The sequence below is a fragment of the Ostrea edulis genome, chromosome 10, assembly GCF_947568905.1.
Source record: "Ostrea edulis chromosome 10, xbOstEdul1.1, whole genome shotgun sequence".
In the NCBI taxonomy this organism is placed as follows: domain Eukaryota; kingdom Metazoa; phylum Mollusca; class Bivalvia; order Ostreida; family Ostreidae; genus Ostrea; species Ostrea edulis.
In genome coordinates this window covers 28,462,069-28,481,353 of record NC_079173.1, presented here as the reverse complement: position 1 = coordinate 28,481,353, position 19,285 = coordinate 28,462,069, and the positions used below count along the sequence as shown (strand labels likewise).

Below are 19,285 nucleotides of genomic sequence, written 5' to 3'. Positions count from 1 at the left end.
CTCTACATCGTCATAATGGCTGACTTCCTTTAAAAACATGGATGGCAAAATCGATATCAGCAATATTTGACTTTTCCTTTTCCATTTAAATACCTAGCCGAGTAGTTCAGTAGGTTAGAATACCGACTGCTGAACTGTAGATCGCAGGTTCGAGTCCAGCAGAGGTTTTAAATTTTTTTCAGATTACCTTCTACTAAAACTGTATTTTTTGACAAAATAAAGTAAATTTGAAAATTTGAAAATTCAAAATATTTTTGTACTTATCCTACACTTTTCATCTACATCAAATTTCTCTGGTGTAGCATACCTCCTTAAAGTTGCTTTCAAAGTTATGTATGTATTATCTTGTAATGGTATGCCCCAGACAGAAGTCTACTCCAGCCACAAAACCAGGCAGACAACCATTTTCTGAATTTATCTAAATTTACCACATGTACAACTGTTCATACACATATATACGACTGTGCATATATGTATGTACCCTTAGTTGCCAGGGCTGAGTGAGCTTAGTGAACATTTAGTTGCCTGGGCTTAGTGAACCTCTAGTTGCCTGTGCTTAGTGAACCCTTAGTTGTCTGGGTCGAGTGAGCTCAGCATGTGCTTAGTTGTCTGGGTTGAGTGAACCCTTAGTTGCCTCGGCTTAGTGAACTCTTAGTTGCTTGGACTTAGTGAACCCTTAGTTGTCTGGGCTTAGTGAACCCTTTGTTGTCTGGATCAAGTGAGCTTAGTGAACCCTTCGTTGCTTGGGCTGAGTGAACCCTTAGTTGTCTGGGTCGAGTGAGCTCAGTGTGCACTTAATTGTCTGGGCTGAGTGATCTCACCTGAGCATTGCTGTAGTATGTGTTCCATGCTGATCGTAGTGTTTCTTGACCACCAATGTCCCACATCAAAAAGTGGATGTTTTTCCAGATCACCTCTTCCACATTACTACCAATGGTTGGGGAGGTGTGAACCACTTCATTCATTAAACTGAAATGATCAAGAAAACATTTTGTATTTTTAATAACTTTCAATATACAGTAAAACATGTTTATTGTGAACATGGTGAAGTGCTAGGAAGGAACAAGTTTTATTTGCTATATAAACATAACTTGTTACATATCCAATGAGTCCATAATTAATACAAGCGTACGTTTATTGACTGATTGTATCTTGCTTAAATGTCTCTCTCTCGAGAATATTTCAGTCATATGGAGAATATGTCACCAAGGTTGGTGAAGGGCTTCAAATTTAGGCCTTTGCTCGGCGCTTACGGCCATTGAGCAGTGAGGGTTCTTTAGCGTGCCACACCTACTGTGACATAGGACATCCGTTTTTAAGGTCATCTCCGAGGACCTAGCTGTGACATTCACACTTGATGCCGATCGAGCATTTGGCGATGTCACTACCTGTTTTAACGACCAAGGTTTGTCATGGACGGGACTCAAACCCCAACCTTCTGCATGCAGGGCGAACACTCTAACCTCTAGGCCACGGCAGCGGTCAAGTGTATGTTTACAATACTGGGAATGAATATCATTTTAATACAAGCGTGAATTTATTATAAGCATGTTTCCTGTGGACTTTTTTTTATTGTGTCGACAGTATTCTTTTAAATAAAAGAAAATATGGGATAATCATATCTGAAAGTTCTATGAAATTTTGGAATTTTTCCAAAAAAAAAAAAAAAAAAAAAAAAGAAAAAAAAAAGAAGTTATATACATGTATTCGCAAGGGCTAAAAACAATTCATGAAATTTCTTATATAAGATATCTGACTAAATATCATTTTTCAATATGTTATAAGCAAATATTTGAGTTTCACAAACATATGAGCTATTATATTAAATTCCTGATGTTTGGCAGCGGAGGGCAACAAAAAGGAAGGCAACAAAAAATCGAGAATTGTCAGAGGACAATGTAGCTCACCAGAAAGCAAACCTTTGCTGAACATTGATTAATACAAATCATTCAGGCGATACAGAAGAAACTCTTTGAAATAACAATATAATTTCAGGCAATAATTCTGACGAGGTTTTAAGTATTAACTCAGAATTTAGTGTTGATTATTATATTTATAATGCTTCATAATTATTGCTGAATCTTATTAATATTAAAGCCTAAAGGATCAAAATACATAGCTTAATTAGCAGTTAAAGTTTTTGATAAGCATGATAAGTATAGTCTGTAGGTCAAAATTCAAAGTAAATGTCAAGAGGTCAATAGCCTTGCTACATTTAAAAAATAAAAAGCTTGGTCATGAGCATTATGTATATATGTGAAAAATCGAAGTTCTATCCCCCTTGGTTCAAGAAATAAAGCCCATGCAGGTTAAAGTTTTTAAATAATAATACATATACTGGAATGCTTAAACAAAAGTGATAACTCATCAGGTTTTTCTGTGTCTTCTATTGTATAATGTCACTGTAATTTTACTGTAAAAACTAAGTTTTGGGGGTTTTGAGGTTAGGGCGGAACTTTTTCTTCATTAAATTATTATTATATTTTTTGGCTTGTCAAGAATTTTCAGAAAAACTCCCCCTCCTACTTCCCAAGACACTGACGAGGACTGACCTCGACAATTACAGCCATGATTTACAATCATACCCTTTGTTATAAATGATAAAAGCAACTTTTGTATCTATCTAGAAGTGTCTATATATAATCATGAGGCAGCTAGTCCATTAAATTACAAAGGAATGACCTGGTCATAAAATGTGTTGACAAACACAATTGGACAAACATTTAGGGTGTTGACTCCCAAGCTTCCGTCTGCAGAAGAGATCTAGCAGTATCTCATTATGTACAGATGTAAGAGGAAGAAGACGGGTGATTCATTTACAGCTACAAATTGTTAAAACATTTCATACAATGTATTTTAATGAAATCAATAATGCACAGTGTAGCAGGGAATGTGATTAAACTTAATCCTGGAATCCTTCCTACTGAGAGCATTTATTTCCTCTGTCTACTGCTGAAAACAGATTATTTCTTAATCACAGCATATGCACTAAAATTACCGTCAATTCACCAGCTTTCATCAGCCATATCACATGCAGTTGGTATATAATGTTGAAATCTGGGAGTGTATTGAAATTTAAATGTGAAAATAAGCATTGTTCAATGTTGTTTCTACACATGTTGTTTACCTAACCCAATATCCAGGGGATTGACCCACAGAGATTAAATCACCTGACCACTGCATTGTAATGATAATCAAATCACCTGGGTTATACAGCAGGGGGGGGGGGGGGGGGGGGGGGGGTCTAATCATATGTTATGGACCAGCTCTTAGCACACAGAAAGCAGAGGTGAAATCATACAAGGAGATCTGTGACAGGAAACTTCAGTTCACAGTACTTAGCAGAATTTAATTTAGGTTCTCTTCGAAAAAACAAGGATCTGACTCTACAATACATCCTGAGTTTTCCCTTCACATATAAATACAATAGGTGTATAGTACATCCTGAGTTTTCACTTCACATGTAATTACAATAGGTCTATAATACATCCTGAGTTTTCCCTTCACATGTAATTACAATAGGCCTACAGTACATCCTGAGTTTTCACTTCACATATAAATACAATAGGTCTATAATACATCCTGAGTTTTCACTTTACATGTAATTACAATAGGCCTACAATACATCCTGAGTTTTCACTTTACATGTAATTACAATAGGTGTACAGTAAATTAATACTGAGTTTTTCCTTTACATGTAATTACAATAGGCCTACAGTACACCCTGAGTTTTCACTTTACATGTAATTACAATAGGCCTACAGTACATCCTGAGTTTTCACTTTACATGTAATTACAATAGGTCTACAATACATCCTAAGTTTTCCCTTTACATGTAATTACAGTAGGCCTACAGTACACCCTGAGTTTTCACTTTACATGTAATTACAATAGGCCTACAGTACATCCTGAGTTTTCACTTTACATGTAATTACAATAGGTCTACAATACATCCTGAGTTTTCCCTTTACATGTAATTACAATAGGCCTACAGTACACCCTGAGTTTTCCCTTCACATGTAATTACAATAGGCCTACAGTACACCCTGAGTTTTCACTTCACATGTAATTACAATAGGTCTACAGTACACATGCACCCTGGGTTTTCCCTTTACATGTAATTACAATAGGCCTACAGTACACCCTGAGTTTTCCCTTCACATGTAATTACAATAGGCCTACAGTACACCCTGAGTTTTCACTTCACATGTAATTACAATAGGTCTACAGTACACATGCACCCTGGGTTTTCCCTTTACATGTAATTACAATAGGCCTACAGTACACCCTGAGTTTTCCCTTCACATGTAATTACAATAGGCCTACAGTACACCCTGAGTTTTCACTTTACATGTAATTACAATAGGTCTACAGTACACATGCACCCTGGGTTTTCCCTTTACATGTAATTACAATAGGCCTACAATACATCCTGAGTTTTCCCTTAGCATTTAATAACAATAGATAGGGTCTACAGTACAAAGCATTTGAATCATTCTGTTCAATTCATGCAAGGAAAGTATGCCATTAAATTATGACAGCTAGAACAATGAACAGGAAGCACTTTAAATATGTATCGAGGTCAAACATGCAAATAATTTGCATTGATTTTGTTTTATTTAATCAGAGACAACAGTTTTTGATTTGAAATAATCACTGTGGATTGAATAAAGTCTTCAATATTTTACTTTAAACTTTCTGTCTGTTGTCAGTAAAGTACTACTTTGTTACAGTAATGAAAACATCAACAGAAGTTTTAAAGTGATCATCTGTCGATACAGGCCTGGAGCGTAATGCTTTGTTCTTGTACTAACAAGTCTTTTAATTTGTACTAATAAGTATATTGTACTGTACTAACAAGTCTTTTGTACTAATAAGTATCTTTTACTGTACTAACAAGTTTCTTGTACTAACAAGTTTCTTGTACTACATAAGTCTATTGTACTAATCTTGTACTTATGAGCTTCTTGTTCTAACAAGTCTCTTGTACTAACAAATCTCTTGTACTAACAAGTCTCTTGTGTATGTACTAACAATTCTCTTGTTCTAACAAGTCTCTTGTACTAACAAGTCTCTTGTACTACAAGCCTCTTGTACTAATAAGTATCTTGTGTATGTACTAACAATTCTCTTGTTCTAACAAGTCTCTTGTACTAACAAGTCTCTTGTACTAACAAGTCTCTTGTACTAACAAGTCTCTTGTACTACAAGCCTCTTGTACTAATAAGTATCTTGTGTATGTACTAACAATTCTCTTGTACTAACAAGTCTCTTGTACTAACAAGCCTCTTGTACTAATAAGTATTTTGTACTTAACTAACAAGTCTCTTGTACTAACAAGTATCTTGTAATAACAAGTTGCTTGTACTAACAAATCTCTTGTACTAATAAATATTTTGTACTTAACGAACAATTTAAGTCTCTTGTACTAACAAGTATCTTGTAATAACAAGTTGCTTGTACTAACAAGTCTCTTGTACTAACAAGTATCTTGTACTAACAAGTATCTTAATTTTTGTAATAACAATTCTCTTGTACTAACAAGTCCCTTGTACTAACAAGTATTATGTACTTAACTAACAAGTCTCTTGTACTAACAAGTATCTTGTAATAACAAGTTGCTTGTACTAACAAATCTCTTGTACTAATAAATATTTTGTACTTAACGAACAATTTAAGCCTCTTGTACTAACAAGTATCTTGTAATAACAATTCTCTTGTACTAACAAGTCTCTTGTACTAACAAGCCTATTGTATTAATAAGTATTTTGTACTTTTTAACTAACAAGTCTCTTGTACCAACACATATCTTGTAATAACAAATTGCTTGTACTAACAAGTCTCTTGTACTAATAAATATTTTGTACTTAACTAACAAGTCTCTTGTACTAACAAGTTGCTTGTACTAACAAGTATCTTGTAATAACAATTCTCTTGTACTAACAATTAGTCTCTTCACTAACAAGTATCTTGTAATAACAATTCTCTTGTAAGCTAACATTTAGTCTCTTGTACTAACAAGTCTCTTCACTAACAAGTCTCTTCACTAACAAGTCTCTTCACTAACAAGTGTCATGGAGAAACAATTAAGTCTCTTGTACTATAACAAGTCTCTTAGGGCTAACTTTAGGGTTAAAATTCTGAAATTTTAGGGGTAAAATTAGGAATTTTATAATTAAATAAGGGTATAGTTAAATAGACATTTAAATGGACTTACTTTTGCAAATTTTACAATATTTTTAAAGAAACTTGCAACAAGAGGCCCATGGGCCTCAATGGTCACCTGAGTATCATAGCCCATATGGGGATCGAGTCTCATATTTGCATATAAGTCTCAATATGGATTTCTTTGTGCACATGTTTATGATCTTTCAAAATATGCACACAACTTAATTCCTATTCATTTAATTACTACAGAAGAAAACAAATGGAAGTTTGACATCCCCAAGGCCCCAACCCCTGAATTTAAGATAAGGGCATCACAGACATCATACCATGCATTTAATTTATCTCCCATGACTGTGAAAGTAGAGAAGATTTTTTTTTTATATACATTTTTATGATGTGGCCATATTGGGCCTGAACCCTAGCTGACACAGGAGCCATGAATTTCACAATTTTGTAGAGAGCTTCATGAACATCATCATGATCATGCATTTAGTTTATATTTCTCCAATATGTATGAGAGTAGAGAGAAAGATTTTCTTTAAAGATTTAATACATTTTCACTAATATGGCCATATTGATCCCACCCATGGGAATATAAAAAGACGATTTTTGAAAATATGACCATTTTAAAAGCATATTTGACTTCGAGGCCCCTGGGGTGGTAAGCCTAGGTCATAAATTTCTTATCCTAGAGATGCTTCACACCAAAAATTGTAACAATTGGCCATGTAGTTTTCAAGAAGTTAAAAATGTAAAATTGTGAACAGACAACACACAGCGCAGGATGATGAAGAGCTATAGGACAATAGGTCACATGAGTGATTCAGGTAATCTAAAAATACTCTAAGTGCAGGAAGGGCATCTTCCAGGGTTCCACTGTCTCAGCTGTTATTGGCTATAACCTTAATAGTAACATCTTTGTCACAGTCACAACCAATAAACAAGCTTGACACATTGGATTCACTGGTCAACAGCCTTTCATCTGAATAAGATCTGCAAACTATACATATATACACATTTTTTATGAATACATTTTCAAAATTGCTAGAGTAGAAAGATAAAAAATAAATAAATAACAAATTGACATAAAAAATTAGGACCTTTTTAGAATGTCCCCTTGATTTCACCATATTTTTAGGAATTTTAGCAATTAAGCTAAAAAATAGAGATTTTTTAAAGGAATTTAAGGGCCGATGGACAGCCTGTAACTTGTACAAACAAGTCTGTTGTACTAACTTTTACACATATTAAGTCTTTTAATGTACTTAGTCTAATCAGTGTACAGCATTCATGTCTCTGTCTATTTCTCATTAAGCATGCATACTACCAGATTGATTAACTCCAGTACAACGATGAATATCAAATATCAGGTAGATTTAGTTCACCTATGGCCTGACACATGAATGATAATTAGATATTTTCTCTCCCATCTGCATAAAGATATTATCTGGTGTACACTTATTTAACACGCAAGGCTTACATGTATAACAGGACAGAGTTTGTGAAATCCACCTGTCCAAAGGTTTTGACCAACAAAAAGTCAACCAGACTGGCAAAAGGTGACAGTATATAAATATGTCACATTGTTCAGACTCTTGAAATGATTAAAATGGCCTTTATGCATGAAACAGATTTTGAAAACTCGGAATTTGCACCTTGGGAATGAATCCATATTACTCTTACCCTGTTTTTATACTTTGTCATGTTTGACGGTGATATAAAAGTGGCGGTAAGAGTTAAAGGAATCTCAGATCACTTGGGCATCAGTTAGCACGTACACTGGGAGGGGAACAGTATTTATTGAACACATTGATTATACCACACATAAATCACCTGGTAAATGCTAGACGTACTTACTAACACTAATAGTACTGCTGAGAGACACATTTTATGATTATGACTCTATAGCATGCTGCATTCAATGCCATTCATCATGTTCATGTATATAGGGGAAGAAAAAAAATAGACAAAAGTTGGAGTGGGGAGGAATGATTACGGAACCTAACTGAGGGAGGAATGAGAGTCTGATCACCAAGTGTAAGAGCAACATGGTGCGACTCCAGGAAACAATAAACTCATTACAATTTAAAATAAACTATACTTGTAAATTAAGAAACCAATGACTCACCCTAGTATCATAAAATCTGATCTTTTACCCAACACTTATTTAAAGATGTGAAGGCATATATACATATGTGTATAATAGATTGTATATTTCTTCATCCATTATCATTTCACCTATCTCCTTCTCTCTACTATATATAATTATATCCTCGACTGCCCTATTTCGGTGACTGACCAGAATCGGTGACATTTTGTTTACATGTGCGTGTTGTCATTTCCGGATGTATATTGCATCATCAATTTCGCCGTAGTGTTTGCAAACATATAGTAGAGTACATCTTCAATTTTTTTCCGAAAATGAGCTACTAGAAGGAGAGTATGCAAAAAATCAACACGAGCACCCCAAAAATAAGCCCATTTACTTATTACTTTTTCAAGCAAACCTTCAAATTGATATAAAGTATACCAAAAGTCTAGAAATCTACACTATGTTATTTTATTAATTGACGTTTAGTTGTGTATACGTTTTTACAGTAACAAACTCTTTGCAAGCCTATATTAACAATGCATGGTCACTGAAATAGGTGACATCACCGTTTTAGGACCATGAAGTGACATGTTTTTTGTTACGAAAATATATTCAATTAACGTACCAGTGAAACTGGAATTTTTGGATGAAAGTAAAGGAATTTAATTACTTTATAAAAGGTAGGTGTATTTTTTATTTATTTAATCCAAGTGATTAATGAGAAAATCACGGTTTATCACTAAGGTCACCGAAACTGGTCAGTCGACGATATAATTATACGTATAATATATACATGATATAATTGTCACTGTTTTTTGTATGGAATTATACTTGATATACTTAATGAACAATTAAAATTCAAACCAAAAATAATTAGCTATATTAAATGACTGTTAATTACTTACAATTGATATAAGATAGTCGTCTTTCCAGCATTGTCCAAACCAACTATAATGACTTTATGTTCTAAAACAAAGTGAAAAAAAACCTCATCAAATCATTAACATCAAATATGTTTGAGGCGTGACTAAACATTTAATGATGTGAACTTGTACCCTTGTCAACATGCACATAAATGTCAAATCATTGGTGACAAATGGAATTAGACATTGACAACTTTGGAAACAAAAATAACACATGCAAACCGACAATATTTAACACTGTCTGAGGACCAGCTACATTTAAATTCATCTGTGTGTGTGTGTGTGTATATATATATATATATATATATATATATATATATATCTACACAAGCACCTGGTTTTTGGTGATCTTCTCAATAGAAGTCTAATAAAATCTGATATTCTTGCTGTATAGATAAATTCATAATTCAAATTTATATCAATCAAAGTAAACAAAAGTCCGTAATTGCTTATTTACATGAAAAAAATCACATTTGATGATCTATAATGACCCCATTTCCACTACTCACACCACAAGGTCTACATGAATGTATAAGTTGAATCCATGCAGTCATACCATGACCTTTTTCATTGGAGCATCATCCAAGAAGCCAGTCAAAGGATGTTTCCTAGCAGTTTGGACTAGTTACAAGTTTGCATGCAGTATCTTTGCTGTTACACTCTATTAAACTGCAGCAATTTATCATGTGCTACAACATGTAACAATTCATAAGTTTACTGTTTACCCAAAATTCTGCACACCTTAGCTATAATGCAGTGTGAATAGGTTGATTGATTGAATATTGTTTAACATCCCTCTCAAGAATATTTCACTCATGGAGATGTCACCACTGCCGGTGAAAGGCTGCAAAATTTAGGCCTATGCTTGGCGCTTAAATGGCCATTGAGCAGGGAGGGTTCTTTATCGTGCCACACCTGCTGCGACATGGGACATTGGTTTTTGCGGTCTCGTCCGAAGGACCCCCCCCCCATTTAGTCTTACGACAAGCAAGGGGTACTGAGGACCAGTCACCTATTCTTACCTGGATCCCCACGGGAACAGTGTGAATAGGACATCAACATACAGATGTAGTATACAAATATAACAATGTATTAATGTGTCATGTCCCTTTAATGTGTAAAGGTCTTGATGTGTGGGTCTGCATCCATAATGCTACTGAGTCTGATGATATCATGGGACAAGCATAGCATAAGGATACATTAAAAAAAACGTAAAAAAAAAACAAAAAAACATTGAACAAGACCCTGGGGTTCAAAGTTTTTACATATTACTAGGATGACTCCAGGTTATTAAAGGATAGTATGTAATTATACAATATACACGGCGAAAAAATGTTGCTCATGAATGTAAATCATCGGAAAGAATTTGCATGTACAATCAACACTCTAGCTTGTTTACATTCAAAATAACAATGTACATGTATATCAAACTTAGTATCTCAGATCTCCCATGGGCTTTATCAATGTTTATCACAAAAATGTGATGCATACATGATCTACATGTCCCAAACACAAGTGACAACTGATTTAATCTACCTTGAAAATGAAATAATTTTTAAAGCATTATAAAAGCAACATCTGATAGCTGGTTCTGAACGCTGATCATTTTGGAGTAAACAAATCACAACTAACAATACTATACATGATATATATACAAGTGTTTAGAATAAAAAAAAAAAAAAAACTCCAAAAAAGTACTGGTAATTTGATGGGTAACTATTAAGTTACAATTAGTCTCAGACTGACTTTGAAAGAATAAACTTTATTTTAAATTATAGACTTATCATTCTTGATCATCAAATAAATTCAAAGTGAGCAAAGTTTTGCAGGAAATGGGCCCTGCACTACAATTGGTGTTGTACGACGTACTGGATTTTTTCATTATTTGCAAATTTTGCTGGACTGCTGAACCTCCATCCCATCAATCACGAGTCAACCTCAACATTTTCACCAGACATTTAAAGGTCTGGACCAAAATCAAGGCTGAACACCTGCTTCTTTGTTGCACCCCTTAAAAATAACCCCTTAAAAATAGTCGGACAGGGACACAAAGAACTGCTAGTCTGCCACTGACAATCTATACAATTCAAAATGTCAGACTATCAACTATTATTGGAGAGACAAGTGATCATTCATGCCATCAATAGCCACTATACCTGTTAAATATATTCAGTTTTTCTATCTTGTGAATGGTAGCCAAATTCAATCCAATAAGGTTCGTTTTATATTTATTCAGAAAGAAAATGGTATGTCATAAAAATGGGGGTGGGGGATAAAACGTGCCCCTACGTCACATTTAATATTATACAACTGTCTGTCTGACTGTTGTACTGAACTTTCACAATGATAATAAATTTTTTACAGCTATAGACGGACAATTCTAATGAAAGTGTCTAAGATGGTATTTTCAATCTGTCTAAATCATTCAATAATGTCAAAAATATTCCATTTGACTTCTACACTCAACGTTAACATACCTTCATTTGTGAATAAACTCCACAATCTTGTAAAGAGTAACCCCATTGTTATGAGGGTTTCTAAAAATAAACAGGTGATTCCCTCTTCACTGGAATCGTTGGAAAAACGTAAACAAAAAATTCTCACATTACTAGAATATTTGGTTATTTCCTTCGGAAAAAAGGCTAAACAAAATCCACAGTTGATTTAGTGATTTATATGTCTTGGTGATTCACATGAGATCCACTGACACGACCTATCGGAAGTTGAATGAAACGGAATTATTGCCCATGCGTAAAACCTTTTTCCGGTTTCACTTTCACTTTGTAACAACAATGTGGAATTTCAGTTTGCAATACACCATAATCGTTTGTTTGTAATTTGACTTGCTATAAGCTCAGTACTTTGTTTTTTATATATATCAAAGTTAAATTCAAAATGACGGAAGAGAAGCTGAAAGTGTAAGTGCTGTTTGTGCATGGTCGACTGATCTACGTGACTGTCGAATTTACTCTAACCATTAATGGGCCTAAACAGGTTTAGAACACTTCCCCTATAGCGAGATATTCTCGCAAAAACGCGATTATCTGGCATAGTCATGTTATTCGCTCCGCGGAACGAATTAGCATGTATTCTACGTACTTAATTGTAGCATTTATTCCGTGAATGTGAATGCATGATTTTTGCTTTTATAAACGGAATAAATAGCATGATTATAAAAAGTCAATAGTTAACACATATAAACCAAGGATGTCAAACTGATTCGCTCCGCGGAGCGAATAACATGATTATGCCGATTATCTCTCTCTAGCGAGAGTAAATATATCCCGTACGACCGAGAAAAACACCCATGGTGTACATCTCTTCGTGTTTCACGTGAAAAGAAAAAGTGCTAAAATGTCTGATACATAGATGAAAATATATTAATCAAAACATTTAACAAAAACACTCAGGATATGCATTGGGTTTCAGCCTCCTTCCCTCTTATGCAGCAACATTGATATGAAATTTCTTGATTGTGTTGTAAATTTTATAGAAACAATTCGTGTCATGCTGAGTGCATGTCACACTTATTCAGCATTGCACGGAATTTGCCATATTTTCAATAAAGACACCAAAAACACCTGTTTATGGTAATGTTTATTTCTCGCTAAAGAGGGATAATCGCATTTTAGCAAGAAGATCTGGCTACAGGGGAAGTGTTACCAACCTGCTAAAACCAAGCTGTTTTTGATTGGAAACAGTAACTCAGTAAGTCGGATGATAAAGCTTCAAGTTGCAGTGTTAGAACTGTTATTCAAATGCCCCACACTTTTGAAAAGTAACGGAAATGTTAATGTGATCATAAACATGTACACTTTAGTTGTCAGTATTACAACTATTCAATAACTTGAATAAGTAGTGTGCAGTTTTTGGTAAAACTTCCCACTTTCATTTTCACTTAAAAGTATGTTTGAAGGACTTGTAGTAACTGTAAAACTATTTGTGGCTGATAACAGTCTATCTTACAGTTGTATCGGATGCAGATGTTGTTAAACTCCGATTCCTGTCAGACTAATCTCGGCGAGATTCGTTGAGGCTGGATCTTTGGAAGAGGCGTAAGTCCAAATATCCAGCCTTGATGAATCTCGCTGAGATTACTGTCAGACAAGCTCATAACATTGGACGAAGGACATGAAAAATGTAGTTTTACCTCAATTAGTAAATCTAACCACCGATTTTCACATTTAACTGTGATATTCAATGTCATCAGGATTTTATTTAAGGTTTAAATAGATCAGAATGGTGTTTTTCTTTTGCATTGAAATAGGTTATTTGTCTCTAGTAGGCATGTATTCTCTTTATAGAGAAGTCGAGAGGCATAGCCTTCATGAATCGACTATGCCTCTATGAAGGCTATGCCTCTTAACTTCTCTAAAGAGAATAGTAGGCATGCAACAAATAAAAAATGAAACCTAATATAACTTGTGTCTTTAGAAACAAACTTGAAAGTGCAACTGCTTTGGTGTATATCAGAAGTGTAGAAAAATGCCCATGTCACATTTTATTTCCTACATTTCTTTCTTGGGTATTAATACTATAAAACTTTGAATATCCTGAGTGAAATACCATGTCAATATAGGCAAATACAAATATTTTCACCCCTATATATTTCCTTTTGTGTGTGGTGCTTTTTTTGAAAAATAATTCAATGGGGCATAACTGTCGCATCAACAAATGTAATTTATGAGTTCATGTAGATTTTGCACCTTATCATTATAAAAATGTACAATAAAATTTGTTACATAGTCCTTGAAAGTAAATACCAAGTGTAACAAAAAGTGGAAATAATACAGTTGTTTTGTTGTTTTTTTTCGTTTGGTAATTTAATCAAAAGCTAGAAACACAGATTAGATGAGATTTTAATTTGTAAAGTTAATAAGAATATAATCAGATGGAACACTTTCTTCACTGGAACTATTGATTCTACATATTACATTTTCCTCCTAACACTATCAAAACTTTTATGAAAACTGAACGATCAATGATGAACATTAAGGAATACATGTACACAGTAAATTTCCCCGAACTCTAACAAACTGAAACTGAAAATTAATTTACGGGATGTAATTTACGAGACCATTACTTTAGCTAAAGGGAGAATATAAGGGAATGGAGTGTAACGTAAGGTAAAGATTCAATATAGATCACGTGTATGCATCAAAAGTTTCATGGCGGCGGAGTTTAAGTGTACATATGACAGTATCGTTGCCTTGTTATTGTCGACAGAACACTTTCAAATTGACATATTTAACACAATTTTTTCCTGTTATTTATTTTTTTATTGTAAAAATTATGCACCTATGTATACATATAAATCTAATTAGGATATATTTATTATATGAACGTGTGTGTAGTGAGAAATCACATGTGAAGAAACTTGCAGATCCCGTCCCGTATATTACAATATTTGTCCCGTAGATTACTAGAACTTGCGTATTGAACACTGAGTTTATTTAAGTTTTTCTGCTATGATAAATTCAATGAATAAGCTTATTTTTGTTAAAAAGAGGTCTAGTTGCTAATTCAATTGTTTTATTATTCAACATATATATAGTTTTATATCTTATTTATACAAACAAAATGTACATGTATATGTGTCACAGACTCGTAAATTACATTGGGTTTGAATTCAAAACAAGAGTGTTTTTAGAGCAATGCTGCAGAAAACTTGGGAATATATTCCTTAATAGATATGTATCTATCTAACTGATGATCAATCATGTTTTGTTTTGTCTAACGGTTTTAGCCTACTTTTAATAAGGAAATATCACGCTTATGTGAAAATCGGTGATGCGCAGCAGACAGACTAACATCAAACATCATCAATACACACCACATGGACACATACTGGAATCAGTAGAAAGCGTAAAGTCCTTGGGCTGTGATCTGACTTGATGTAGAGCAACCATGCATTGTATGTGGAAAAATTAACAAGACTTTATAAGCTTTCTCTGTCAAGACCTCAACATTAGTTCAACAATTACTGTCAAAGAGAACACTTAAGAATCTTAACAACAATGCAAAGTTTGGTGTGGCATTAAATACACACGGAAAACTGCATGGCATTGTAAATGCTTGACAACTACTCTGTGCAGGTCTCAGAACAGCGACCCCCTCTCATAAGCATGATCTCTTGCAAGTAGTTGAAATTTGGATAATGCATGTTTTAATACTCTGATTAGGTACATTCAACATGTATGAGCATGCTGCCTTTGAATCAGACATGAGCAGTTTGAGAAATACAAAATATTAATACAAAGAGAGAGCTAAAAGTGTCAGACTTGTTACTGGCCCAGCCACGTACACTTCTCAGTTTTACATTCTGTGAAGATTGTTAGCCACGTACACTTCTCAGTTTTACATTCTGTGAAGATTGGTAGCCACGAACACCTTTCAGCATTCATTTAGTTTCATCAGATATCTTTTGAAAGTTATGCCACTACTGGAGCAACAATAGAAAGTGAGATTTATTAGAAAATTATTATACCCCATGCAACGAAGTTGCGAAGGGTATAATGTTTTTGACCAGTCCGTCAGGCCCTTTTTTTGTCAATGCAACTCATCTGAAACTGCTCAACAGAATTTTGTGAAACTTTGTAGTCAATAAGGACACATTGTGGAGATTTGCATATTCCCAGGAAATTTTTATTAAAAATTTTTTTGGGGAGTTATTCCCCTTTTGAACTTAGAATTTCACGCCTGTCTGTCCTTGTTTTTGTCAGTGCAACTCCTCTGAGACCGCTCAACAGAATTTCGTGAAACTTTGTAGTTAATAAGGACACGCTGTGTAGATGTGCATATTCCCAGGAGATTATGATTCAATAATTTCTCTTAGAGTTATGCCCCCAGGGATCGACATTAACGGTTGTCCGATTGCCCGAGGCAAGTGAAAACCCAGTTCGGACAAGTGAAAATCAATACACACTTGCCCGATGGGGCAAGTGATTATTTAAGTAGGAAATGTGATTATTATAATAATTGTGTTAATTAAGCTTGATGAATATCAAATATTGGAACGTAAAGTCCAACTTCATATATTGCTGTTTTCTTTACCAAATCGTCAGATTATAGTGAAGGCCCATTCTAGTAGATCGTACTGTGTCACCAATTGACAGAGAGATAATTAGAGTTACTGGTTGACAGGCTTAATAGAGTCTAAAATATTTAGGACAACTAAGTTTTTCATTCGGACAAGTAAAACTTCGAGTTTACTTGCCTGAAGGGCAAGTAAGAAGAAAAGTTAATGTCTATCCCTAGCCCTATTTGAACTTAGAAGTCCTTGTTCTTGTCAGTGCAACTCTTCTGAGACTACTCAACAGACTCTCAAGAAACTTTGTAGTTAATATAAGGACACAGTGTAGATGTGCATATTCTTAGGAAATTCTGATTCAATAATTTTTGCCGGAGTTATGCCAATATTGAACTTAAAATTTTGAGCCCATCTGTCCTGTTCTTGCAGTAATACATAGCATTACCATTCATTATGTGAGGCATTGTCAAGCAATGTTGGAACATGGGGTATGTGCATGAACTTGCTCACCTCTGCTTTCTTTCATCCTTGGTGCCATATTAGACCACCCATGGATTTGCAGGTGAATGTCCTGGGTTGATGTCTTCAAGTGTGAAGATATTTAAGGAGGGAGGAATGTGGTGGTCAGACAGGCTTGATCGCCAGTGTCCAGTTCGCTCTGTTGGTAATGAAAGCACCTGACTAGAGATTCAGGGGCCCGGGTTTGAATACCAGTCTGGTCTGTTGCATTATCTCCCTTCCTCTTACAATAGAAAATATCCACTTAAGACAGTTACAAATAACTGGAGGAGATCCTGGATGTGAGTCGACACTTTTCCCTTTGTGCTATATTCTTCTGCTCATGAATCAGATTACCCATAGTATCATGATCAGTGTGGAAAACCAGGAAAAACGTATATTAGAATTAGAATGTTAAAGAGGGTGACAGGCTGATTAGTCAGTTGTTAGAGTATCCCCTTGGTTTACCTTGAATGACATTGTGGGAGAGCTTGGAGCTGAAATGGATCTCGAGTCTTGTACTTATGGATATTTTTCTATAACTTTAAGGATATATGTAAACATGATTAAAATTTGTCACTTTATTTCAATTTAAACAGTGGCAGCTTATAAATTCATTGTGAGATTTATTTTTTTTTTCGTTTTGATGAAACATGAGGTGTGTTTTAGAGAGTATGTTTAGACTCGATCATCAGACACATCAAGTGAATAACGAAGAAAAAAATATGTATGCCAGATGACAGCTATTTAAAACAATTTGACTGTGATAAAAACTTATTAAAATTGCTTTTAGTCTGTAAATCCATTTGGTCAAACAAACTTGCAGATTTTTGTATGTATGTCTGTCTGCAAAGTACACTTTAATATTATTCTTAAACCATTACTGTCTTATTAATTATATTTTTGTAAATTATATGTTGTTTTAAAGTCTATAGTTCATATGTTATTTTCAGAGCTACATATCTTGTGAAATAATTATGCAAAACACTTTAGAGACTAGAAAGTTATTTTTTATGATGTATTGCACTCAGTGCGTAATGATAACTAACACTTCATTTTACAGTGATCTAAGTGTACCATTTCCAAGTGAGGAGGAAGCACAGATAGCGCACGGAACTCTCAGTGTCGACGCTGAACCTAAGAGAGGTGGAGTGAAAAAACAACTTACAGTCAATGGAAATATGCTCAATGTGTAAGAATCTGTTGCAGTACATCAGACATATTAATTTATACTCATTCTGCATTTTCCTTGCAATTTAAATCGAAGGTTATTTTCTCATATACATATGAGATTGATCACTGTTCATGATTTTCGATTTTTTGGGCATGGATATTTAAGATATTGCTAACTGGGACATTACAGTACTATGAATACAAAATGGAGTATTTTCATAGCTGTTTTTGATTATAATGTCACAAATGGAAAACTTCAAAACGCAATGGTTTGTCGATTTTCAAATGCTACAAAATCACTTTCAATTCTTGAAGAACTAACATTTATTTTTAATACTCTTCAGTATTGGAAAAAGTGTTTTAAGAATACTGGCAGAGTAATTTTTGGACCGAAGAATGGTTTATTTGCATCTTAATCCCTTCTTTGATTATGACTGCATAACTGAAGATACTGGAGTAGTGTATTTTACAGCTTGATTGTTGCTCCTGTTTTGATGTGAAAAGGACAAGACTACAAAATAAAGTAATCAATAAAGCAATCTAATTAAAATTGGATCTTCCATCCGCTCCCCAGTTTTCGATACGTCGCGTCGAAAACTGGGGAGTGGATGGAAGATCTAATTTTAATTAGATTGTCAATAAAGGAACTAAAGATTAAGTAATGAATAAAACTAAATTCAGTTGTCCATGAATTTTAAGGGCCAAAGCAAATTATCAAAACTCAGCTGTTTTCTTGCCATATACATACATTTTATTTTTATTTTTTTATCTATTTATTTATTTATTTATTGCAGACATTTTGAATCACTGGAAGCTCGTATGATGCGAGTTGGTGTCAACTCGTTTTTTGACCATCTAAATCTTGTGATTCAGACCATGGAACAATTTGGACCGCCACGGAAGAAACCAAAGTCCTGAATAAAAGTACTGTAATTTAATGATTGAAGAGGATATTTTGTGACAGACTACTTCTGACTTTTAAAGAAAGATTGGAGAAGACTGAAACATATTTTACAAATTTCTCAAAGTTTGCTGACTCAGCCTTTTTCTCCTTTCAATGTAGGTACAAACAAATATGTATAGTAGCTTAACCATTTAGCTGGCATATTTTAAGTAAAAACCAAAAAAGTACATAATTATACTGTAAAACACTTTTCCATACTGTATCAAAACTGGTACTACAATGGTAAGAAATTTTGTGTTTACACACAGGAAAGACACTCATTTTGTAATATGAATTAAAAGTACTACTAGTATGAAGCACTATGTGTTTAAGATTGTGTTACAATGACGTGTTTGCGTGTACCAATGTTTGATTTCGAAGTCTATACTGGTACTTCGATATTCATCTCTTAGGTCCGTTTTAAGTATATATTTTTTTAAATAAACTTCTAACAGATA

The 19,285-nt window shown here is 34.2% G+C and overlaps 2 protein-coding genes across 2 annotated transcripts in view; one reads left to right on the top strand and one right to left on the bottom strand.

The window, feature by feature from the left end:
* LOC130051081 (ADP-ribosylation factor-like protein 5B) overlaps positions 1 to 11,936 on the bottom strand; it is a 21,630-nt gene extending 9,694 nt beyond the window's left edge. Inside the window, exons 1-3 of the mRNA XM_056152394.1 lie at positions 11,661 to 11,936; positions 9,166 to 9,226; positions 822 to 969 (exon numbers count right to left, since the gene is read on the bottom strand). Of these exons, the coding sequence (XP_056008369.1) occupies positions 822 to 969; positions 9,166 to 9,226; positions 11,661 to 11,706 (255 nt within the window). The 5' untranslated portion in view covers positions 11,707 to 11,936. The remainder of the gene's footprint in view (positions 1 to 821; positions 970 to 9,165; positions 9,227 to 11,660) is intronic.
* Positions 11,924 to 19,285, top strand: LOC130051082 (EKC/KEOPS complex subunit LAGE3-like). The gene is made up of 3 exons (XM_056152395.1): positions 11,924 to 12,101; positions 17,775 to 17,903; positions 18,679 to 19,285. The coding sequence occupies exons 1-3, from the start codon at positions 12,079 to 12,081 to the stop codon at positions 18,800 to 18,802; spliced, it is 276 nt and encodes a 91-aa protein (XP_056008370.1). The 5' UTR covers positions 11,924 to 12,078; the 3' UTR covers positions 18,803 to 19,285.

What these genes read in the sequence shown, in the direction of transcription:
- LOC130051082 (XM_056152395.1), top strand. Translation starts at nt 12,079, where the DNA reads ATGACGGAAGAGAAGCTGAAAGT. An exon ending in ACGGAAGAGAAGCTGAAAGT is followed by an intron (nt 12,102 to 17,774) that starts GTAAGTGCTGTT and finishes TTCATTTTACAG; the next exon opens with TGATCTAAGTGTACCATTTC. An exon ending in AATGGAAATATGCTCAATGT is followed by an intron (nt 17,904 to 18,678) that starts GTAAGAATCTGT and finishes TATTTATTGCAG; the next exon opens with ACATTTTGAATCACTGGAAG.